The sequence below is a fragment of the Phocoena phocoena genome, chromosome 3 (genome assembly GCF_963924675.1).
Source record: "Phocoena phocoena chromosome 3, mPhoPho1.1, whole genome shotgun sequence".
NCBI lineage: Eukaryota > Metazoa > Chordata > Mammalia > Artiodactyla > Phocoenidae > Phocoena > Phocoena phocoena.
The window spans coordinates 167,397,877-167,417,608 of NC_089221.1; the positions used below are offsets into that span (position 1 = coordinate 167,397,877).

The window sequence follows — 19,732 nt, forward strand, 5'->3', positions numbered from 1 at the left end:
TGAGGAGGTAAGGGATGTAGTTTCTGTGCTAAAGGGATGTAAGGCCCACTCTTGAGCCCTTTCTAGGGGACCTCCCCTCCCCTGCTTCCCCTGAGCTTTGCCCAAATGCCCCATCCCCCAGCCCCTCACAAGCACCTCTTTCCCTTGCAGCTGAGTACAGAACCCTGTGCCCGGGGGGTGAGGGCTTCCGGCCCAATGCCATCACTGTCATTCTGGAAGGTGAGTTCCTGGTAGACCATCCACTGATTGACCTTCTTCTCATTCCCCCCTCAGCGAGGAACAGAGTCGGGCAGCTTTGGGGTTGGGGGCAGATCCTCTCAGCCATCTCCTCTTCCGCCTGTTGGTTTATTGATTCATCCTTCTATCCAACCCCCATCCACCCATCGATCCATTCATCTCTCATCTACCCACCCATATATCCATTCCCTATGTTTATCCATTCTTCCTTCCTTCTTTCCTTCCATCCATTCATCCATCCATCCATCCATATATATACGTACGTTCATCCATCTACTCACCTACCCACCCACCCATCCATCCAGTCATTTATCTTTTCGTCCATTGACCCATTTGCTTATTCACCCGTCTAGCACTTTTCATATCCACCCATGTACCCATCCACACATCCATCCTCCCATATCCATCCATCCATCCATCCATCCATCCATCCATCCATCCATCCATGGGGGTAATGAGATTGGAGAATTCCATCAAGACGGAACTTTGTGATGGATGGATAGATGAAAGGATGTTCTATCCAATGAAGGGAAAGAGGATGAATTCGGGGTGACATTGACCCAGGAGAGTCTGGGTGCAGCCTCCAAATATCCAACAGCTCTTGGGTATTCTTTTTTTTAATTAATTTATTTTTGGCTGCGTTGGGTCTTCATTGCTGCACCTGGGCTTTCTCTAGTTGCGGCGAGCAGGGGCTACTCTTCACTGCGGTGTGCTTGCTTCTCATTGTGGTGGCTTCTCTTGTTGTGGAGCACGGGCTCGCAGCGCGTGGGCTTCAGTAGTTATGGCTCGCGTGCTCTAGAGCGCAGGCTCAGTAGTTGTGGCGCGCGGGCTTAGTTGCTCCATGGCACGTGGGATCTTCCCAGCCCAGGGATCGAACCCATGTCCCCTGCATTGGCAGACGGATTCTTAACCACTGCACCACCAGGGAAGTCCCTGAGTATTCTTAAAGAAGCAGGACTGACTCTCCAGGACCCTGGAGAGCCCAGGGCAAGGCATGGGTGTCCCCCAAGTCCTCTGCTTGGATTTACCTTCCAATCACAGCTTCCTCACTTCCCGACAGACATTGACGAATGCCAGGAGCTGCCAGGGCTGTGCCAGGGGGGCAACTGTGTCAACACCTTCGGCAGCTTCCAGTGCGAGTGTCCACCTGGCTATCACCTCAATGAGGACACCCGCATCTGTGAGGGTGAGCTTGAACCCACCCCATCTTCCCTGCCTTCCTGCTCAGCCTCACCTCCTTTTCAGATACTGGGGCCTCACATGCCCCTTGGAGTCTTCTCACCTGCTTTGTCGCCTGGGGCCCATTAGAAGGGTTGGGAAGGTTTCCTCGGAATGTCCCAATCTACCCTCTGCTCCGCTGCCCCCTCCCCGTCTCTCCATTGCCTGACCTCCAGCCTCCTTCCCACTCAGAAATGACCTGGCTTTATCTCAGCGACCATGCCCTTCTTCCCTTTGGTTAAAAGCTGAGCAAGGCCCAGAGCTAAGAGGGGGAAGGGAAAGACACCAAAGGAACAGCCATACCTTTCCTTTTCACTTGTCTCCTTACTGTCCTCTTCTGCATCTTGGTAACAGTCAACAGTTAACCGGTGTCTGTGATTGCATGTCACCACGGGGCTGAGCATCTGCGTTTGTCATTTGTTCATTCATGAAAACAGCCTCATGAGAAAGATGTTCCTATTAGGACCCCATTTTTCAGATGCAGAAACTAAGGCTCAAGGGGGTTAAGTCACTTGTGAGGTACCAGCTAGTAAGTGATTGAAACTGGCTTTGAGCCCAGCCATTCTTATCCTTGAGTCTGAGCTCTTTGGAGGCAATATATGAAATTCCTTCCTTCCTTCATTCATCCATCCGTCCATCTGTCCACCAATCCATTCTTTTTCTTCTTTTCAACAATATTAACTGAGCACCTGCGTGCAACCAGACACTGACATCGGCACACAACGACAGTAGATCTTTCACTCTGATCTGCGCTCTTTAGAAACTCAAGGAAATGGTGAAAGAAGGGAGAGATCTAAGATAGATAGCCCAATTTCCTTTCTACATGGAGGTGGGAGCTGTCAAACCAGAGTCAGAACCCAAAATGCTTGAAAAATATCTCATCCCTCCCTGCCTCCCCTATTCTGTAGACTCTCAAGGGAAAAAGGGAAAAGTCCTGTCATCAGATATGGCCCTGTGTTGCATTTCTTGACTGTCACAGGGCAGGGAGACTTCAACCTGAATGTTAACCTTGGCTGTGGAGCCTCGCAGGGCCAGTTTGTGCCCTTGAGGGCTGCAGGCTTGCAGCATTTCCCAGCTTTCAGACTCAAGGGCCCTGTACTCCAAAGGGTGCCATTCCCCCACCCCTCCCACCCTCACTTAGTTTAATGCTGTGCTGTCACCATCTTGAAATTCTTCATATACTTTGCCCTGGACAAGTTCTGTAGCCAGTCCTTGTCAAACATTTTGTCTGACTCCTAGAATCACTAAGTCATATGGTAATTCTATGTTCGACTTTTTGAGGAACTGCCAAACTTTTCCACAGCAGCTGCACCATTTTGCATTTTCACCAGCAACATAAGAGAGTTCTAGTTTCTCCACATCGTTATCAACACTTGTTGTTTTCCATTGTTTAAAATATTATCCTAGTGGGTGTGAAATGGTATCTCATTGTGGTTTTGATTTGTACTTTCCTAATGACTAATGAGGTTGAGTACCTTTGGAGAAATGTCTGTTTAGGTCTTTTGCCCATTTTAAAATTGGATTGTTTGCCTTTCTGTTGTTGAGTTGTGAGAGTTCTTTATATATACTGGATATAAGACTCCCATCGGATATGTGATTTGCAAAGAGTTTCTCCAGTTCTGTGAGTTGTCTTTTCACTTTCTCGATAGTGTCTGCTGATGCACAACAGGTTTAAATTTTGATGAAATCCAATTTATCTGTTTTATTTTTCCTTTTGTGGTTTGTGCTTTTGGCGTCGTATCTAAGAATCCATTGCGAAACACAAGGTCATTAAGATTTACCCCTATGTTTTCTTCCAAGGGTTTTATAGTTTTAGGTCTCACGTTTAGGTCTTCTATTTTGAGTTAATTTTTGTGTATGGTGTGAGGTAGGGATCCAACTTCATGCTTTTGCCTGTTGGTATCTAATTGTCCCAGCACCATTTGCTGAAAAGACTTTTCTTTCTGCACTTTGTTGAAAATCAATTGACTGTAGATGTCTTGGTTTGTTTCTGGTATCTAAATTCTATTCCACTAATTTATAGTTCTATCCTCATGCCAGTACCACTCTGTTTTGATTACTATAGCATTGTAAGTAGGTTTTGAAATGGGAAAGTGTGACTCCTCCAACTTTTTTTTCTTTTCTCAAGATTGTTTTGGCTGTTTGGGGCCCCTTACAATTTCATATGAACGTTAATATCAGCTTTTCCATTTCTGCCAAAAAAAGAGACGTCACTGGGATTTTGATGGGAATTACATTGAATCTATAGATCACTTTAGGGAGTATTGCGATTTTAACAATAATGAGTCTTTTCATCCATGTACACAGGATGTCTTTCCATTTATTTAGGTCTTCTCTAATTTTTTTCAGAAATGTTTTATAGTTTTCTGTGTACAAGTCTTTCACCTCTTGGGTTGAATTTATTCTTAAGTATTTCATCTTTTGGATTCTATTATAATTGGAATTACTTTCTTAATTTCCTTTTCAATTGCTTTTTGGTAGTTTGTAGAAATACAACTGAAATTTCTATGTCAGTGTGTTGATCTTGCATTCTGCGTTGTGCCCGCTTCATTTATTAGCTCTAATAGTTTTCATTCTGTGGGTTCTCTAGGATATTTTATATATCAGATCCCCTGGTTTTGTAAGTTTTTGACTGGATTCCTGAGTTCCTCAAAAGTTAATTTTGTCAGTTTTGCTCGGCCCAGTAGTTGTTTTTGTGGAGGAATAAAGCTCTGACATTCCCTATTCTGCCATTTTTGGAAATGTCACTCTTAGCTCGCTAATACTCCACCACCTGTTTTTGTATAGCCCACTAAGAACGCCTTTCACATTTTTAGGTTATTGGAAAAAATCAAAAGGAGAATAATACTTTGTGCCTCATGAAAATGACATGAAATTCACATTTCAGTGGCCATAAATCGAGTTTTACTGGCGCACAGCTCTCTAGTGTGTTTACCCATTGTCTGTGGTTGGCTGCCTTCACGCTACCGTGGCAAAGTGAATAGCTCATCAGAGACCATTGTTTGGCTCGCAAAACTGAAAAAAAAATTTACTGCCAGCCCTTTACAGAAAGTGTGTGCTGCTCCTGGACTAAGGGATCAATCAGATTGAGAATCAACTTTTTTCTTTCAAGAATATTTTATTCATAGGGCCCTTGCTTCCTATTGCATCACACTGGGAAGCACATGATTGCCCCACTCTTGGTGATGATATCATTAATTCATGAGCTCAGGTCATATTTTTTCTTAATAGAAGTGGCATCATAGTAAACTTTTTTCCCCACCTAATACTGTGCCGTATCTTTACACATCACTAAGATGTCTGCATTTTAACCTAATCTTGAAACTAAACTCAACCGCATAGTGAAGTGGCTCTAGCAGACCTGGGGTGGGGAGTTATCCAGACAATTCCTGGATGCAGACAATTCCTCCCTCCCCCTGCAGACATCGATGAATGCTCTGCACACTCGGGCATCTGTGGCCCTGGTACCTGCTACAACACTCTGGGGAACTACACTTGTGTCTGCCCAGCGGAATACCTGCAAGTCAACGGTGGCAACAACTGCATGGGTACGAAGTGTGATGATGGGGGAGCCCAGCAGTTGTGGGAAAAGCGCTCGGGTGTGGGAGGGGCTTCTGGGAGTCTCCAAGCCTTGGAAGAGTGTGGAGAGGCATGTTTGTGGGAGGAAAGAGGGAGGGTGAGTGTATTTGAGATGCTGGTATGCAGCAGTGAGCAAGGCTTCAGGGCTCAGGGACCCAGGGCTGCCGTGTATGGTTGTCCAGGTTGTGCACTGCCTGAGAAAGGCTAAATGTGAAGGGCACCCTCATGTGTGTTGGGGAGAAGTCAAGCCAGTAATTTCTAAATGGATTTGTGAATGAGTTCCTATCTCTCTGGCTCTCTTCCTCTGGTGTCTCTTGCCTGCATCCTTCACCCCAACCCAACTGCAGACATGAGGAAGAGTGTCTGCTTCCGGCACTATAACGGTACATGTCGGAATGAGCTGACCTTTAACGTGACCCGGAAGACGTGCTGCTGTTCTTACAACATTGGCCAGGCCTGGAATAGACCCTGCGAGGCCTGCCCAACTCCTGCCAGCCGTAAGTGCCCCTCTCTGGCCTTCATTCCAGCTTGGCCCTTTTTAATGCAGTGTTTAATGAGGCATACCGCACTTAGGACTCCCAGATGAGTCTGTGTTGTTTTGATGAGAGCTGAAGAGTTGAAGTTCCATTCCAATCAACGTATGGAAAAATCAATACTTTTAAGGAGGGCAAGGCATCCTTCTGTTTCACAGACTCGGGGAATTCAGGATGGATCAGTGAGGCTTTCATTTGTGCTAAAGAACCTTGAACACTCACAGATTATTTGGGGGGGGGGTCAGTGAGTGAGTGCCTAGGGCCAGAGAGAAAAGCACAGCTGGTTAGAGGCACCAGGGCCCCATGAGCTGCGGTTGGAGCAAGCTTGCAGAAGCTCTGGGGAGGGTTACAGAAATGTCGGTCAGGATGAAGAAGGGTATTCCAGGCAAGGAACAGCAGGAGCAAAGTCCTGAAAGAAGGACTGAGCAGAAGAACTTTTTGGCAGTTGGGATGAGACCTATTAGGATGATCTAGCAGCCAGCCCAGGCATCAGAAAGAGCTGCAGGAATGGTGCGGTGAGTAGAGGGCGTTACAAGTGTATTAGTGCTATGGACTGAATGTTTGAGTTCCCCCCAAATTCATATGTTGGAGCCCTAACCCCCAGTGTGATGGCATTTGGAGGTGGAGCCTTTGGGAGTTAATTAGGTCATGTGGATGGAGCCCTCTAAATGCGATTAGTGCCCGTATAAGAAGAGACACAAGAAACATTCTCTCTTTGCCACGTGAAGACACAGCAAGAAGACAGACAGGAGGAGTTCTCAGCAGACACCAGATCTGCTGGTGCCTTGATCTTGGACTTCCCAGCCTGCAGAACTGTGAGAAGTAAACGTTTGTTATTGAAGCCATCCAGTTCATGGTATTTCCTTATAGCAGCCTGAACTAAGACAATTAGTTTCCTAGGGTTGTGGCAACAAATACCACAAACTTGGTGGCTTAAGAAAAAAAAAGAACACTAGAAACGTATTTTCTCACAGTCTTGGAGGCTAGACGTCATAAATCAAGGTGTGGGCAGGGTCACGCTTCCTTCAGAGGATCTAGGGATGAATTCTTACTTGCTTCGTCCAGGTTCTGGTGGTTCCAGGCATTCTTTGGTGTTGCTTGGCTTGTACCTGCATCTCCTCCATCTCTGCCTTCAACTCATATGGCTTCTCCCTGTGTCTCCACGTGTCTCTTCATTCCTTATAAGGACACCAATCATTGCATTAGGGCTACTCTGATCCAGGATGACTTTCACTTGATTGTATCTGCAAAGACCCTATTTCCCAAAAAGGTCACATTCAGAGGGTCTGGGTGGACATGAACTTTCGGGGTGGAGGGTCATTGTTCAACCCAGTGTAGTGGTATGAGAAGGGGTCATTACTGGCTGTCTCTGAGTGCCGGGCCCTGTTCTGGGTTCTAGGAAATAAGAATAAGGTAGACCCAAGCTGTGCAGTCTGGGAGGAAACTGCAGACAGCCAAGTCTGGTCATGAGATTGTCAAGACAGGTCAAATGTCACTCACAAATTATGTGCTGGGAGTTAGGTACCTACCTGAATCTTATGCACCTGAATCTGAGGTGCAGGTTGAATATGATGAGACAGAAGTCCACACTAGGCATAGGGGCCACTGAGATTGGTCCGTTCTCATCATGATACAGGCAGAAGAGCGAGTGAGGAGCAGGGCAGGGACCCGGGGAAAGGTGGCACTGCCCAAATGCCTGCCCATGTCTGTCAGGTGGGTCCAGGGACACCCACCCACCTGGGAATCTAGGTTGGGCTAGCAGCATCTTGGTGTCAGCAGTGGGATACAGTCAGAGAGTGAATTGCCCTGGAAGAGCCGAAGGATGGCGTCATCAGCTGTCCAGGGCCAGAGTGGTGGGCTGCCCTGAGTCCTCAAGGTTGAAGTGGACTATGCTAGGGAACAGCAAAGGGAACAGCATATGCAAAGTTCCGGTAGCGTGACAGAGCAGAACACATCCAGACATGGAATGAAATCATATAAGAGGAGGGCAGGAGATGCTGTTGGAGGAAAGGTGGGGCTGAGGGTGAAGGTTCTTGAGGTCCAGACTGAAGAGTCTGCATTTTATAGTGAGGACAGTGGGGTGTAGCTGGTGGCACTCATGCAGGGAAGAGATGAGGGAGGTCATGTCTATGTGTTAGAAGATCACACCGCACAGACGAATGGCACCCGTAACCCTCCCAGCGCTGGTCAGAGTGGAGGGAGGGAGAGGGACTAGTTATCAGAGGCCAGGTGAGCACTGGGCTACAGGGATGGACGAGCTGATCAGAGGAGGAGGAGGTGTCCTCCCAGGGAGGCTGCAGCCCCAGCGCCCTGCCTTCCCCATTCTCCTTTGCCCAGTGGATTACCAGATCCTGTGTGGAAACCAGGTTCCCGGGTTCGTCATTGACATCCACACAGGGAAGCCCCTCGGTGAGTGACCACCACCCTCCTGTCTGTAGCCCCAGGTCACTCTGTGCCCAGAGCCCTGCCCCCTCTCTTCCCCTCCCCCCACAGCTCTTTCCCTTCCACCCTCCCCTACCCCACACCCTCATTCTTCCAACTCCCCAGGCCAGGAATCCTGCCCCTTTTTTTAAAAAAGCAATGGGAGTATTTTTATTAAATTGTTATTCATTTTTTAAACTTCTGTAAAAATACATATAACATTTACCATTTTAACCATTTTTATGTGTCCAGTTCCATGGCATTAATTACATTCACACTGTTGGGCAACCATCCCCACCATCATCTCCAGAACTTTTCATCTTCCCAAACTGCCACTCTGTCCCCATGAAACCCTAACTCCCATCCCCCTCCCCCAGCTCCTGGGAACCCCCATTCTACTTTCTGTCTGTAAATCTGACCTCATAGAAACAGATTCGTACAGTATTTGTCCTTTTGTGTCTGTCTTATTTCACTCGGCATAATGCCCCCAAGGTTCATCCGTGTTGCAGTGGAGCAGAATGCTCCCTTTTTAAGTTAAATGAGGTTTTGTACAATTCAGTACCTGAATGCCAAATTTCAGCTGTGTGGTGTTTCATTGATGAACCTATTTTCAGTTGTTTTCATTCCACAGTTGTATTCTCCTTATTTTCAACAATTGGAACAGAGCAGATAAGAGCAACTCCCCCTCCAGTCACCCCCTCAAATCTAAGTCTCCTTCATACTCTCCCAAGGTCATAACTCAGTCTCCCATGGATGGATACAGGCTGATTCCAGGTTCTTTTATATAAACAATAGATTTATTTATTTATAATTTATGCTTTACACCTGGAGTATTTCTTTCTAGTTCTTTTTTTTGTGGTACGCGGGCCTCTCACTGCTGTGGCCTCTCCTGTTGCGGAGCAGAGGCTCCGGACGCGCAGGCCCAGCCGCCATGGCCCACAGGCCCAGCTGCTCCGTGGCACGCGGGATCCTCCCAGACCGGGGCACGAACCCGCGTCCCCTGCATCGGCAGGCGGACTCTCAACCACTGCGCCACCAGGGAAGCCCTCTTTCTAGTTCTTTCTTCATGCATTTAAACACACATAGAGATCTGCCTTTGAAAATGTATGGCATTGTTTTCTGGGGAGTTGGACATAAATTCTGTGCTTTCTTATGTCTTGTCTGCAACTTATTTTTCTCACCCAGCAAAGAGTCATGAAGAACCAGCCAGGTTACTACACGCAGCACTGCCTCCCTCTTTGCCCTGCTTTGTAGTATTCCATACGTGGACACATCCCAGGTCATAAGTCAGTCCCCCATGGATGGACACATAGGCAGATTCCAGGTTCTTTTATATAAACAACAGCTTTATTGAGATATAATTCACTTCACCCATCAAAAGCACACAATTCAGTGGGTTTTCGTATATTCACAGAGTTGTGCCCCATCACTTCAATTGAAGTTTGAACATTTCATCACACAAAAAGAAACCCTGTCCCCATGAGCAGTCATTCCCTGTTCTGCCTTCCCCCAACCCCTGGCAACCACTATTTCACTTTCCATCTCTTTGGATTTGCCTGTTCTGGACGTTTCATATAAATGGAATCGTACGGTATTTGTTCTTTGGGGACTGGCTTCTCTCACTGAGCGTCATGTTTTCAAGGTTCTTCCACATTGTAGTGAGTGTCAGTGTTTCACCCCTTCTTCAGGATGAATCGTATTCCCTTGTAGGGAGGGACCACATTTTGTCATCCATTCCTCCGGTGATGTTTCCAGTTTCTCGCTAAACGTCACCACAGGTCGTCCTGTGTAGCTTCCTGCTCACATACGGGACTGCTTCGTTCCCGGAGACCCCACAAAGCAGGCTTGCTGGGTCACAGCAAATGTGCATTTTTGTTGAGAAAGAGGCTCTCTCCCCCTGCCTTCCCTCCCACATCCTGATTTCTTTCCGGTGTGAGCAGATATAGTTTGGCCACTGCAGGATTTTTCAAGTGTGTGCTGCTTGGGGGACACATCTTCTCCTAGACTGCATGATCTCTTAGGTCAGGGTCCCCAGACGTTGCCGGGAGCTGAGCTGCTCCTGACGGCTGGCGCCCTCCCCAGACATCGACGAGTGTGGGGAGATCCCTGCCATCTGTGCCAGTGGCGTCTGCATCAACCAGATTGGGAGCTTCCGCTGCGAGTGCCCCACGGGCTTCAGCTACAACAGGGTGCTGCTGGTCTGCGAAGGTGCCGCCCCCCTGCCTCCCCAGCCCCGGGTGGGATGCTGCTCCCCCCTCCCAGCCTGTGCTCTCTGGGCAAGTCTCTTAAACCCCGTGAGCCTCAGTTTCCCCCTCTGTGTATGAGGCTAACGCCTTTCCGAGGGGCTCCATCCCACATCACCCCGCTCAATGTGGTTCTGGCTGCTTCTGGAGGGACCACCTGCTCTGAAGTGGGGGGGGGCGAGGGCTGGGTTTAGGGTTTGATTCTGCAGGGAAGCGTCTCTTTCAACCCCACCCCGCTGGCTGTACTCCCCAGATGTGGACGAGTGTGCCAGCGGGGAGAGCCCCTGCCAGCAGAATGCCAACTGCATCAACATCCCCGGTAGCTACCGCTGCAAGTGCGCCCGAGGGTACAAGCTGTCGCCAGGGGGTGCTTGTGTGGGTAAGTGGGGACCCCAGTAGAGAGGTGAGGGAGTGGGGTGTAGGACAAAGCCAGACTCTGCCTCCCGCTGTGACTTGGGTAGGGCATGGCTCTGTCCGGGCTTTGTTCCTTGGCTGTACTTTTTTTTGGGGGGGTGGGGTGGGGTGGCTGTGCCGCACGGCTTGCAGGATCTTAGTTCCCTGACCAGGGATCGAACCCGTGCCCCACTGCAGTGGAAGCGTGGAGTTATAAGCTGTGGACTGCCCGGGAATTCCCTCCTTGGCTGTACTTTGGGGTGGGGGTGCTGAGAGCATCTGTTAACGGGAGTCGTGAGGGTGAAATGGGAGGTGAAGCATTTCCCCTGGGACAGCAGCTAGAATGGGTAGGCTGTCGGGCTCTCCCACTGCCACGTGTGATGGCTCGCAACACACTGTGGGGTGGGGACTCTGGGGGCACCACACTCCCTGCCCTCCCTCAGGACGGAATGAGTGTCGGGAGATCCCAAACGTCTGTAGCCATGGCGACTGTGTGGACACAGCTGATAGCTACATGTGCCTGTGTCATCGTGGCTTCCGGGCTTCAGCAGACCAGACCCTGTGCATGGGTGAGAGCCCCCTCTGCTCCTTCCTCTTAGGCCAGGCTGCCAAGGGCGAGGGGCCATGGGTCTACACCTCCCCTGGGGTGAGGATGGTGCTTCTGCCCATCCTGATTCACACACTCAACAGCTGTGAGCCCTGGCACCTAAGACCTTGGGTAAATGACTTATTCACCTCCCTGCACCTCAGTTTTCCCATCTATAGAATGGAAGTGATAAATAGGGATATTTCCCAGCCATCACTTCCCATCCACCTGGGCAGGGTGAAGTACAGGAGAGGGGGGCTGGGTCCAGCCAGGCCCTCACTGCCCAAGCTGCCCGATGCCTTGGGTGAGCTGGGCGGGGATCAGGGGCTTTGCTCTGGCAGACGTCGACGAGTGTGACCAGCAGCCATGCGGAAATGGGACCTGCAAGAATATCGTCGGCTCCTACAGCTGCCTCTGCTTCCCTGGCTTTGTGGCGACACACAACGGACATTGCGTGGGTGAGCTGCCCAGGCTGGTGGGCAAGCCTCAGTGCACCCCCACTGAAAAGTGGGTCCTTGGCTTGAGGGCACTCCTCTGAAATAAAGGATCTCACCCCAGGGATACCTTCAGGAAAACAACCTCAGGGGATTGAAAACTAGTTAACCATAAAGTTCTCCAAACCCCTTCAATCGTCAAGTACCAAGGGTCCCTCACTAGAGCTTACACTCAGGTCGATAAGAAGGAGATGGACAGTACAGAGAGAAAGGTGAACAGTGAAGACGACGTGGGTGGTGTGATGCTGGCAGTTCAGTGCAGTGGTTGAAAGTGGATTCCAAGGTCAGGTGGTGTGAGTTCAAATCCCAGCTTTGCCATCTGCCAGCTGTGTGACCCTAGGCAAGTCATTTACCTTTCTGTGCTTCCGTTTCCTTCTCTGTAAAAAGAAGGTTAATGGTAGTACCTACCTATCTTAATATCAGACCAAATTGACTTTTTTTTTATAAATTTATTTATTTTTTTGTTTTATTTATTTATGGCTGTGTTGGGTATTCGTTGCTGCTTGCAGGCTTTTATTTTAGTTGCAGCGAGCAGGGGCTACTCTTCGTTGCGGTGCGTGGGCTTCTCATTGCGGTGGCTTCTCTTGTCGCGGAGCATGGGCTCTAGGCGCGTGGGCTTCAGTAGTTGTGGCATGCAGGGTCAGCAGTTGTGGCTCGCGGGCTCTAAAGTGCAGGCTCATTAGTTGTGGCACACGGGCTTAGTTGCTCCATGGCATGTGGGATCTTCCTGGACCAGGGCTCGAACCTGTGTCCCCTGCATTGGCAGGTGGATTCTCATCCACTGCGCCACCAGGGAAGCCCCCAGATTGACTTCTGAAGAAGGAATATTACCAGAAATAAAGAGAGTCAATATATATTGATTAAAGGGTCATTTCTCTGAGAAGACATAACAATCATAAATGCATATGCAGCTAGCGATAGAGCTTCAAAACACATGAAGTAAACATTGATAGAACTGAAAAAGAAATAGACAAATTCATAATTACAGTTAGAGGCTTTAACACTCCTTCCTCAATAATAGAGGGAACAAGTAGAAGATCGGTAAGAATATAGAACACCTGAACAATCATGTGAACCACCTAGAACTGAGTGATATTTATAGAACATCCCAGAACATACATTCTTCTCAGGTGCACATGGACCTTCACCAGGAAAGACCACATTCTGGGCCATAAGATAAACAACAAAATTTTAAAAATTGAGGTTACACAAGATAGGTCCTTGGAATGTAAGTGAATTAAACTAGAAATCAGTCACAGAAAGATATCCAGAAAATCCCCAAATGTTTGGAAGTTAAATAATATACTCCCAAAGAATCCATAGAAAAAGGAACAAATCATAAAGAAAGAAAACATTTTGAATTAAATGAAAAAAAAAACACAACATAACAAAATTGGTGGGATGCAGCTAAGGTAGTATGTACAGGCAAATTCATACCCTTAAAATGCTCATATTAGAGAATATTGGCGTCTGCTTTATAGGATAGTTGGAGGGTTAATATACAGCTGGTATATAAGCGCTCAGTAAATTGAAGTCATTGCCATCAACTCAACTTTGTGAACAGAAGAGCAAGGGAGGCTCAGAGCCCTAGGCTATGTGGGTGACCCCAGTGGCCCATCTTCCATCTGCAGACATGGATGAATGCACCACCATCGTGGGGCAGGTGTGCCGATTTGGCCAGTGCCTCAACACAGCAGGCTCCTTCCACTGCCTCTGCCAGGATGGCTTTGAGCTCACAAGTGATGGGAAGAACTGCATAGGTGAGTCTCACCATGGTGCTGGAAGCCATCTCAGCCTGCCCCTACTCTAAGTTTACCTTCAGTTGGTACTTCCAAGTGAGCATGGTTCCATTTCATAAGCATGCATTTATTTTAAGGTATAAAACCAGCATATCACACCCATGTTTTCACAGGGTTTGTGGTTTAGGGTGAGGCTGTCTTGAAGCTCTAAGTTTTATGAAGTATGGTATAATAGAGGTGTTGAATGGATGCCATGAAAACCATGAAAGGGGTGTGTAAGTGGCTTGAGATTAGGAACTTTGCTTCCCCTTCCCCTGTCTCCACCTATAACCCCCATCAAGACCAAGAATATTCTTCTCCAGATGTCCCTGTTTTCCTGAGTATCAGCCCTTCCTCTGGATCCAGAAAGGCTTGTCTCGGGGCCTTGGCCATCATGCGGTGACCATAGGTGCCGGTCCTAGCCCCAGGCAAGCCCCTGCCACCAGCTGTTGCTGGGACCCCTCCTCCTCCTCTCCCCAGACGCCAACGAGTGTCTCAGCCTCGCGGGAACCTGCCTGCCAGGCACTTGCCAGAACCTTGAGGGCTCCTTCCGCTGCATCTGTCCCCCCGGCTTCCAGGTTCAGAGTGACCACTGTGTCGGTGAGTGTCTGGCCTCACCTCCCAGCTCTGGGGCCAGGGAGGTACCTCCGGGCCTCTGTTCTTCCCCCATCTGTAAAATGGGAATGCTGGCTGGGGTGGTGGTGAGTGAAGAGATGCAGTTGGCACAGCACCCAGTACAGCTCCATATGCTGTTACTGCTATTAGGATGCTCTCTTGGTTCAGGGTGCTGTCTCTCTGGGGCCCCCAGGCTTCCTCGTGAATCCTATAAAATGGGCATGGGTGTGGGTCTCACTGCACCAAACGTGGAACTTCTCGCTTGATGAGTGGTGGTCAAGGACCAGTCTGGCCTGAACACCTCTGGTCCACTCATCCGCTTGGACTAGGCTTGTACAGTCTGGGCTAATGTGGGCCAACCTGGCCTTAGCAGATGGGCTAGCCTAGTACAACGCGAGCTAACTTCTTCCACTGTAGGCTAATTTTATCTAGCCTTACTTAGTTAGCTCTGTATAAATTTACTCTCTAAAGATGAACTTTTCCAGACCATGACCCCTACCCTGGAGACACCTTCTAGGAAAGACCCCGCACACACACTGCCCACCTGGTGCTCCAGCTAATCCTGAGTCCTGGGGACCCCACCCTGCGTCAGTCCCTGGACCCTCCCTGCCTGGGCCCCCCCACTCCATCTGCCCCTCCCAGCAGCTGAGGCCGCCCACCCCAGTAGAGGGCCTGCTGCACCCCACCCACCTCACGTCCCTGCCCCTCCAGACATCAACGAATGCTTGGAAGAGCCCAACCTGTGCCTCTTTGGCACCTGTACCAACAGCCCCGGGAGCTTCCAGTGCCTCTGTTCGCCTGGCTTTGTCCTGTCTGACAACGGGCACCGTTGCTTTGGTGAGTCTGGGGCCAGGGAGCACACAGGGTTAGGGAAGAGGTGGGAGGTGGGGTGAGGAAGAGCTGGGTCACCCAGAAAGGGGGCTGCAGTTTCTTGTATGTATCTCCAGGAGCCTTGTCCAGTGTGGGCTAGCCCCACCCAGGCTGAGCTGGCCTCTTCTCTCCCAGGTTAGGGCAGCAAGGCAGAGGGCAGGGCAACTCAACAAGTATTTGTTGTTATGGGGGCCAGTGGTGAACCAAACCCCAACCTATCTGTAAGGACATCTCAGGCCATTGGTGGTCCAGGGCTAAGGACTGGGAGTCAGTAACGAGGATTTGGAGTCTGAAATCTGGGTCCTCTGGCTCTCTGGAATGAGTCACTTTGCCTCTCCAGGAAAGGAGTTCTGATCCAAGAATAACATGGCTAGGTTTGACCATTCTCCCAGCCTGAGATGACCCCCACAGATGTGAATGTGGGGTGTTGCCGGAAGGGATTCTCAGATTTTCAGCAAAAACCCCAGGGCTGACCCTCATTGGCCCAGTGTGGGTCACATGTCCGTCCCTGAACCAATCACCATGGAGTGATTCTGGAGCGTTCTGATTGGTCGCTGGTAGGGTGAGGACCACCCTATTCATGAGGACTGGGGTGGCTAGCCCTCCTAGCTTTTCTCTGGGGAATCACCCCACAGACACACGGCAGAGTTTCTGCTTCACCCATTTCGAGGCTGGAAAGTGCTCGGTACCCAAAGCTTTCAACACCACCAAGACCCGGTGCTGTTGCAGCCAGAGGCCCGGCGAGGGCTGGAATGACCCCTGCGAGCTGTGTCCTCAGGAGGGCAGTGGTGAGCACCCACCCCGGTCCAGTCTCCCCTGACCCTCCCTGCCTGCCCCCATCTGCTCTCCTTCAGCCTTCCCTACACACAGGGGCATCCTGGGGCCTGCACGTGGCCCCAGACCCTCACCTCCCTTCCCCTCTCGGTGTCCAGCCGCCTTTCAGGAGCTGTGCCCCTTTGGCCACGGGGCAGTCCCAGGCCCAGATGATTCTCGGGAAGGTGAGCCCCTAGCCCACGTGCTAAGAGCCCCCCCGGGCCACCGCAGTCTCCTCTTTTCCTGCCCAGCCCTGTCTGGGCTCTACCCTGGTTCCCAAGTCTCAGGCTCCCTCCTCGTCCCATGGGTAGCCCTGGACCCCACCTCCCCTGGAGGGAAGGAAGAGACCCTGAGTGTGGCCAGGGCATGACAGATGCCGTGCCTGCAACCTCCGCTACCTGCAGACGTGAACGAGTGTGCGGAGAACCCTGGCGTCTGTGCTAACGGCCTTTGTGTCAACACTGATGGCTCTTTCCGCTGCGAGTGTCCTTTTGGCTACAGCCTGGACTTCACAGGTGTCAGCTGCGTGGGTGAGTGACCAGCACGCCCCAGCCTGCTTCCCAGGGGAGGAAGGAGCCAGGGAGGGCAGACACCACCCAAGGCAGCACCCCGCTGCTCGGCCACTGTCACTCTCCCCCACCCACTCGTGCTTCTTGCTGTTCACTCACTCATTCATTTACTCATTCACTTATTCATTTATTCATTGAACACATACTGCATGCCTGCCCTGCGTCCAGCCTATTACGCATTTTTTTTTTTTTTGCGGTACGCGGGCCTCTCACTGTTGTGGCCTCTCCCGTTGCGGAGCACAGGCTCCGGACGCGCAGGCTCAGCGGCCATGGCTCACGGGCCCAGCCGCTCCGCGGCATGTGGGATCCTCCCGGACCGGGGCACGAACCCGCGTCCCCTGCATCGGCAGGCGGACTCTCAACCACTGCGCCACCAGGGAAGCCCCCGTCCAGCCTAAAGGTGCAGCAGATCTGGCCCTATCCACTCTGTGGGAAGTCAGCAGGAGGCAGACAGGATCGTGTCAAGGGTGGGAGCCCTCTGCAGGCTCTGACCTCCCCCTTATCCCCACCCCAGACACAGACGAGTGCTCTGTCGGACACCCCTGCGGGGAAGGCACCTGCACCAATATCATCGGAGGCTTCGAATGTGCCTGTGCTGATGGCTTTGAGCCTGGTCCCATGATGACCTGTGAGGGTACGACCCTGCCTGCCCAGACCTGGGCTGTGTGATAGGGGTGAGGGGGGCTGGCCTGAGAGAGGGACAGGGGGTCCTGCAGGCAGACCCCACCCAGCCGGCACCTCCACTGACCTCCCCAGACATTGACGAGTGCTCCCTGAATCCCCTGCTCTGCGCCTTCCGCTGCCACAACACTGAGGGCTCCTATGTGTGTACCTGCCCGTCTGGCTATGCCCTGCGAGAGGATGGGGCCATGTGCCGAGGTAGGACCCGTATGGGCAGGCGGGCTATGGATAGGGCCCTGGGGCTCCCCATGCCTCAGTCCCGAGAGAAAATGAAGAAATAAGACCTCTGCCTCCAAGTGTGGGAATGAACGATAAGTGATAAAGTGAGGGGAGAGCTGAGGCAAGTGAGGGTGCAATGGGTGCTCTTTTGTGAATAGTGGTTCTGCTTTTATAGTTAAGAAAGGGGGTGCTAGCATCTCCTTGGCTCCCCAATCTAACAGAACAGTGAGTGTGGCTTTGGAGACCTCACCAGTTGTGGCTGGACATGCTCTGAGTGGGCTAGCACCGTGGGGACAGCGATTGTGCCCCCGACCCAGGGACATGTGGCAATGTCTGGAGACATTTTTTATTGTCACAGTTGGGTGGGTGGGTGGGTGCTACAGGCATCGAGTGGCCAGGGGTGCTATTCAATATCCTACAGTGTGCAGAAGAGGCTCCCACCACAAAGAATTTTCTAGTCCCAAATGTCCACAGTGTCGAGGGTAGAAACCCTGGCCTGTGACTTGGTCCCTCAAGGGCTATTTCAGAGTCAGTGTTCCAGGGACCACAGTGAAGGCCAGACGGATTCACAGACCCTGATGTAGGCAGGGCATGCGGGTGTTTGGGGCAGTTGTGACCCCCCCCCTTGGCTTCCCAGGAGGTCTGGGACGGTCGGGGGAGGAACGGGCGCCTGGCAGTGCTTCAAGGACCTCACTCTGGCCCACCGAGGCCACCGGGGGGTGGGGTCCAGGTCCTCACATCCTGGAGCTGGTCCATGGTGTGTCTGGTCTTCACCACCATTGGTCTGGGGTTGCCCGCAGATGTGGACGAGTGTGCGGACAGCAAGCAGGACTGCCACACCCGGGGCATGCTGTGCAAGAACCTCATCGGCACCTTCACCTGCATCTGCCCCCCGGGCATGCAGCCCCAGCTGGGCTCTGGGGAGGGCTGCACAGGTACGGGAGGGCTTCAGGCACGCAGGGTCTCCCTGCCCCCGACGGATGGGAGCCTTCAAAGCCGGAGGGTGTGGGTGGGCAGACTTTGACCCTGGAGGTGGAGGCCAGCTCGAGGGACTCTGGCCTCCGCCCGCTCCCCGGCCTGCCGCATCCCTCCCGCCTCAGATGACGATGAATGCCATGCCCAGCCCAGCCTCTGTGCCAATGGCCGCTGCGTCAACACCGTAGGCAGCTTCCGCTGTGATTGTGACGAGGGCTTCCAGCCCAGCCCTGGCTTCACTGAGTGCCACGGTGAGTGTGGCCAGACCCAGGTACGGGGGACATAGCCACCCAGCATGTGGCACCGCCACCTGGGAGCTCCCCAAGGCGGGGACGGGGCCAGGGCCACCGAGGGGGTCACTGAGCCAATCCAGACACACGTGTCCACCGCACGCCCCCAGCTTCCCTTTGTCCCTTCAGTCAAACCCCCTGGAAGATTAGAGCATCTCCCCCCGGCCCTGTCCATCATCACACCCAGCCCTCCCCGGGTTCACCACTTCCTAAGGGCTAAACCTGGAGGGCGACCCAGTGGTACCGTCTGCCCCGGAGACTTGTCTGTCCCTGTCCCCACAGTCCTTGCCACTCTTCTCCCTTTTTACTCTCCCCCGACCCTGAGCACAGTCGCCACCCCGCAGCTTCAGATCAAGCGTGTGTATCCAGCTGTCTCCTGGACACCCCCATCCCCCATGCACCCCAGATTCAGCTCAGCATCTTCGCTCCCCGAGCCTCGTCTCAGCGATGCCCTACCTCCCACCCAGACCCCCAAGCCAGCCTCCTGGAGTAACCCAGTGGCCTCCTCCCCACTTCCCTGGATGTCACCCCTCGCTCTGTCCCTACTGTCTCTCCTGGACGCCACCACCTTTTGCCTTCACGTTGTCCCTTGTTCTCTCTGCGGCCAGAGGGATGCTGCCCTCTGACCTCAGGAAGCCATCCTCTGCAGCCCAGGGGTACCTCTCCGGTTTGGGGTCTGCAGCTTCCGCCACAGCCCAACCCCAGCCCCGAGAGGGCGTTTAACAGCACTAAGCAGCCACAGCTTGCAAGATGTCACCCCGTGCACGGGCACAGATGCGTCGGAGATGCTGGGAGCCCACGTGTAGACTCTCAACACCGCTGGACGCCACGGGGAAGGGGCACCCAGACAGCTCGTTCCTCCCACCCACCATCCCCACCCGTTCTTTCCAGACACCCGGCGAGGGCCCTGCTTCTCCGAGGTGCTGCAGGCCACGTGCCAGGCTCAGTCCAGTGGCGGCGAGGCGGTCACCAGGGCCGAGTGCTGTTGCGGGGGTGGCCGCGGCTGGGGCCCCCACTGCGAGCTCTGTCCCCTGCCCAGCACCGCCGCCCACAAGAAGCTGTGCCCCCACGGCTCGGGCTACACTGCCGACGGCCGAGGTGGGTGGCGATCTGTTCATGGTTGTGTGTCTGTGCTCCAGCCGGTGTTAGAGTACGTGAGCCAGTGTGTGCATCTCTGTGCTGGCAGGTGTGTGGACCAGCGTGAACCAGAGCCTGTTT

The 19,732-nt window shown here is 52.1% G+C and overlaps 1 protein-coding gene across 1 annotated transcript in view; it reads left to right on the forward strand.

The window, feature by feature from the left end:
• Positions 1 to 19,732, forward strand: part of FBN3 (fibrillin 3) — an 89,921-nt gene that overhangs the window by 58,156 nt on the left and 12,033 nt on the right. The window contains exons 42-61 of the mRNA XM_065873835.1: positions 151 to 219; positions 1,298 to 1,423; positions 4,878 to 5,003; positions 5,382 to 5,531; positions 7,905 to 7,976; positions 10,071 to 10,196; positions 10,485 to 10,610; positions 11,068 to 11,193; positions 11,552 to 11,668; positions 13,336 to 13,464; positions 13,963 to 14,082; positions 14,809 to 14,934; positions 15,603 to 15,755; positions 15,900 to 15,965; positions 16,185 to 16,310; positions 16,864 to 16,983; positions 17,106 to 17,228; positions 18,050 to 18,184; positions 18,350 to 18,475; positions 19,406 to 19,612. Of these exons, the coding sequence (XP_065729907.1) occupies positions 151 to 219; positions 1,298 to 1,423; positions 4,878 to 5,003; positions 5,382 to 5,531; positions 7,905 to 7,976; positions 10,071 to 10,196; positions 10,485 to 10,610; positions 11,068 to 11,193; positions 11,552 to 11,668; positions 13,336 to 13,464; positions 13,963 to 14,082; positions 14,809 to 14,934; positions 15,603 to 15,755; positions 15,900 to 15,965; positions 16,185 to 16,310; positions 16,864 to 16,983; positions 17,106 to 17,228; positions 18,050 to 18,184; positions 18,350 to 18,475; positions 19,406 to 19,612 (2,469 nt within the window). The remainder of the gene's footprint in view (positions 1 to 150; positions 220 to 1,297; positions 1,424 to 4,877; positions 5,004 to 5,381; positions 5,532 to 7,904; positions 7,977 to 10,070; positions 10,197 to 10,484; positions 10,611 to 11,067; positions 11,194 to 11,551; positions 11,669 to 13,335; positions 13,465 to 13,962; positions 14,083 to 14,808; positions 14,935 to 15,602; positions 15,756 to 15,899; positions 15,966 to 16,184; positions 16,311 to 16,863; positions 16,984 to 17,105; positions 17,229 to 18,049; positions 18,185 to 18,349; positions 18,476 to 19,405; positions 19,613 to 19,732) is intronic.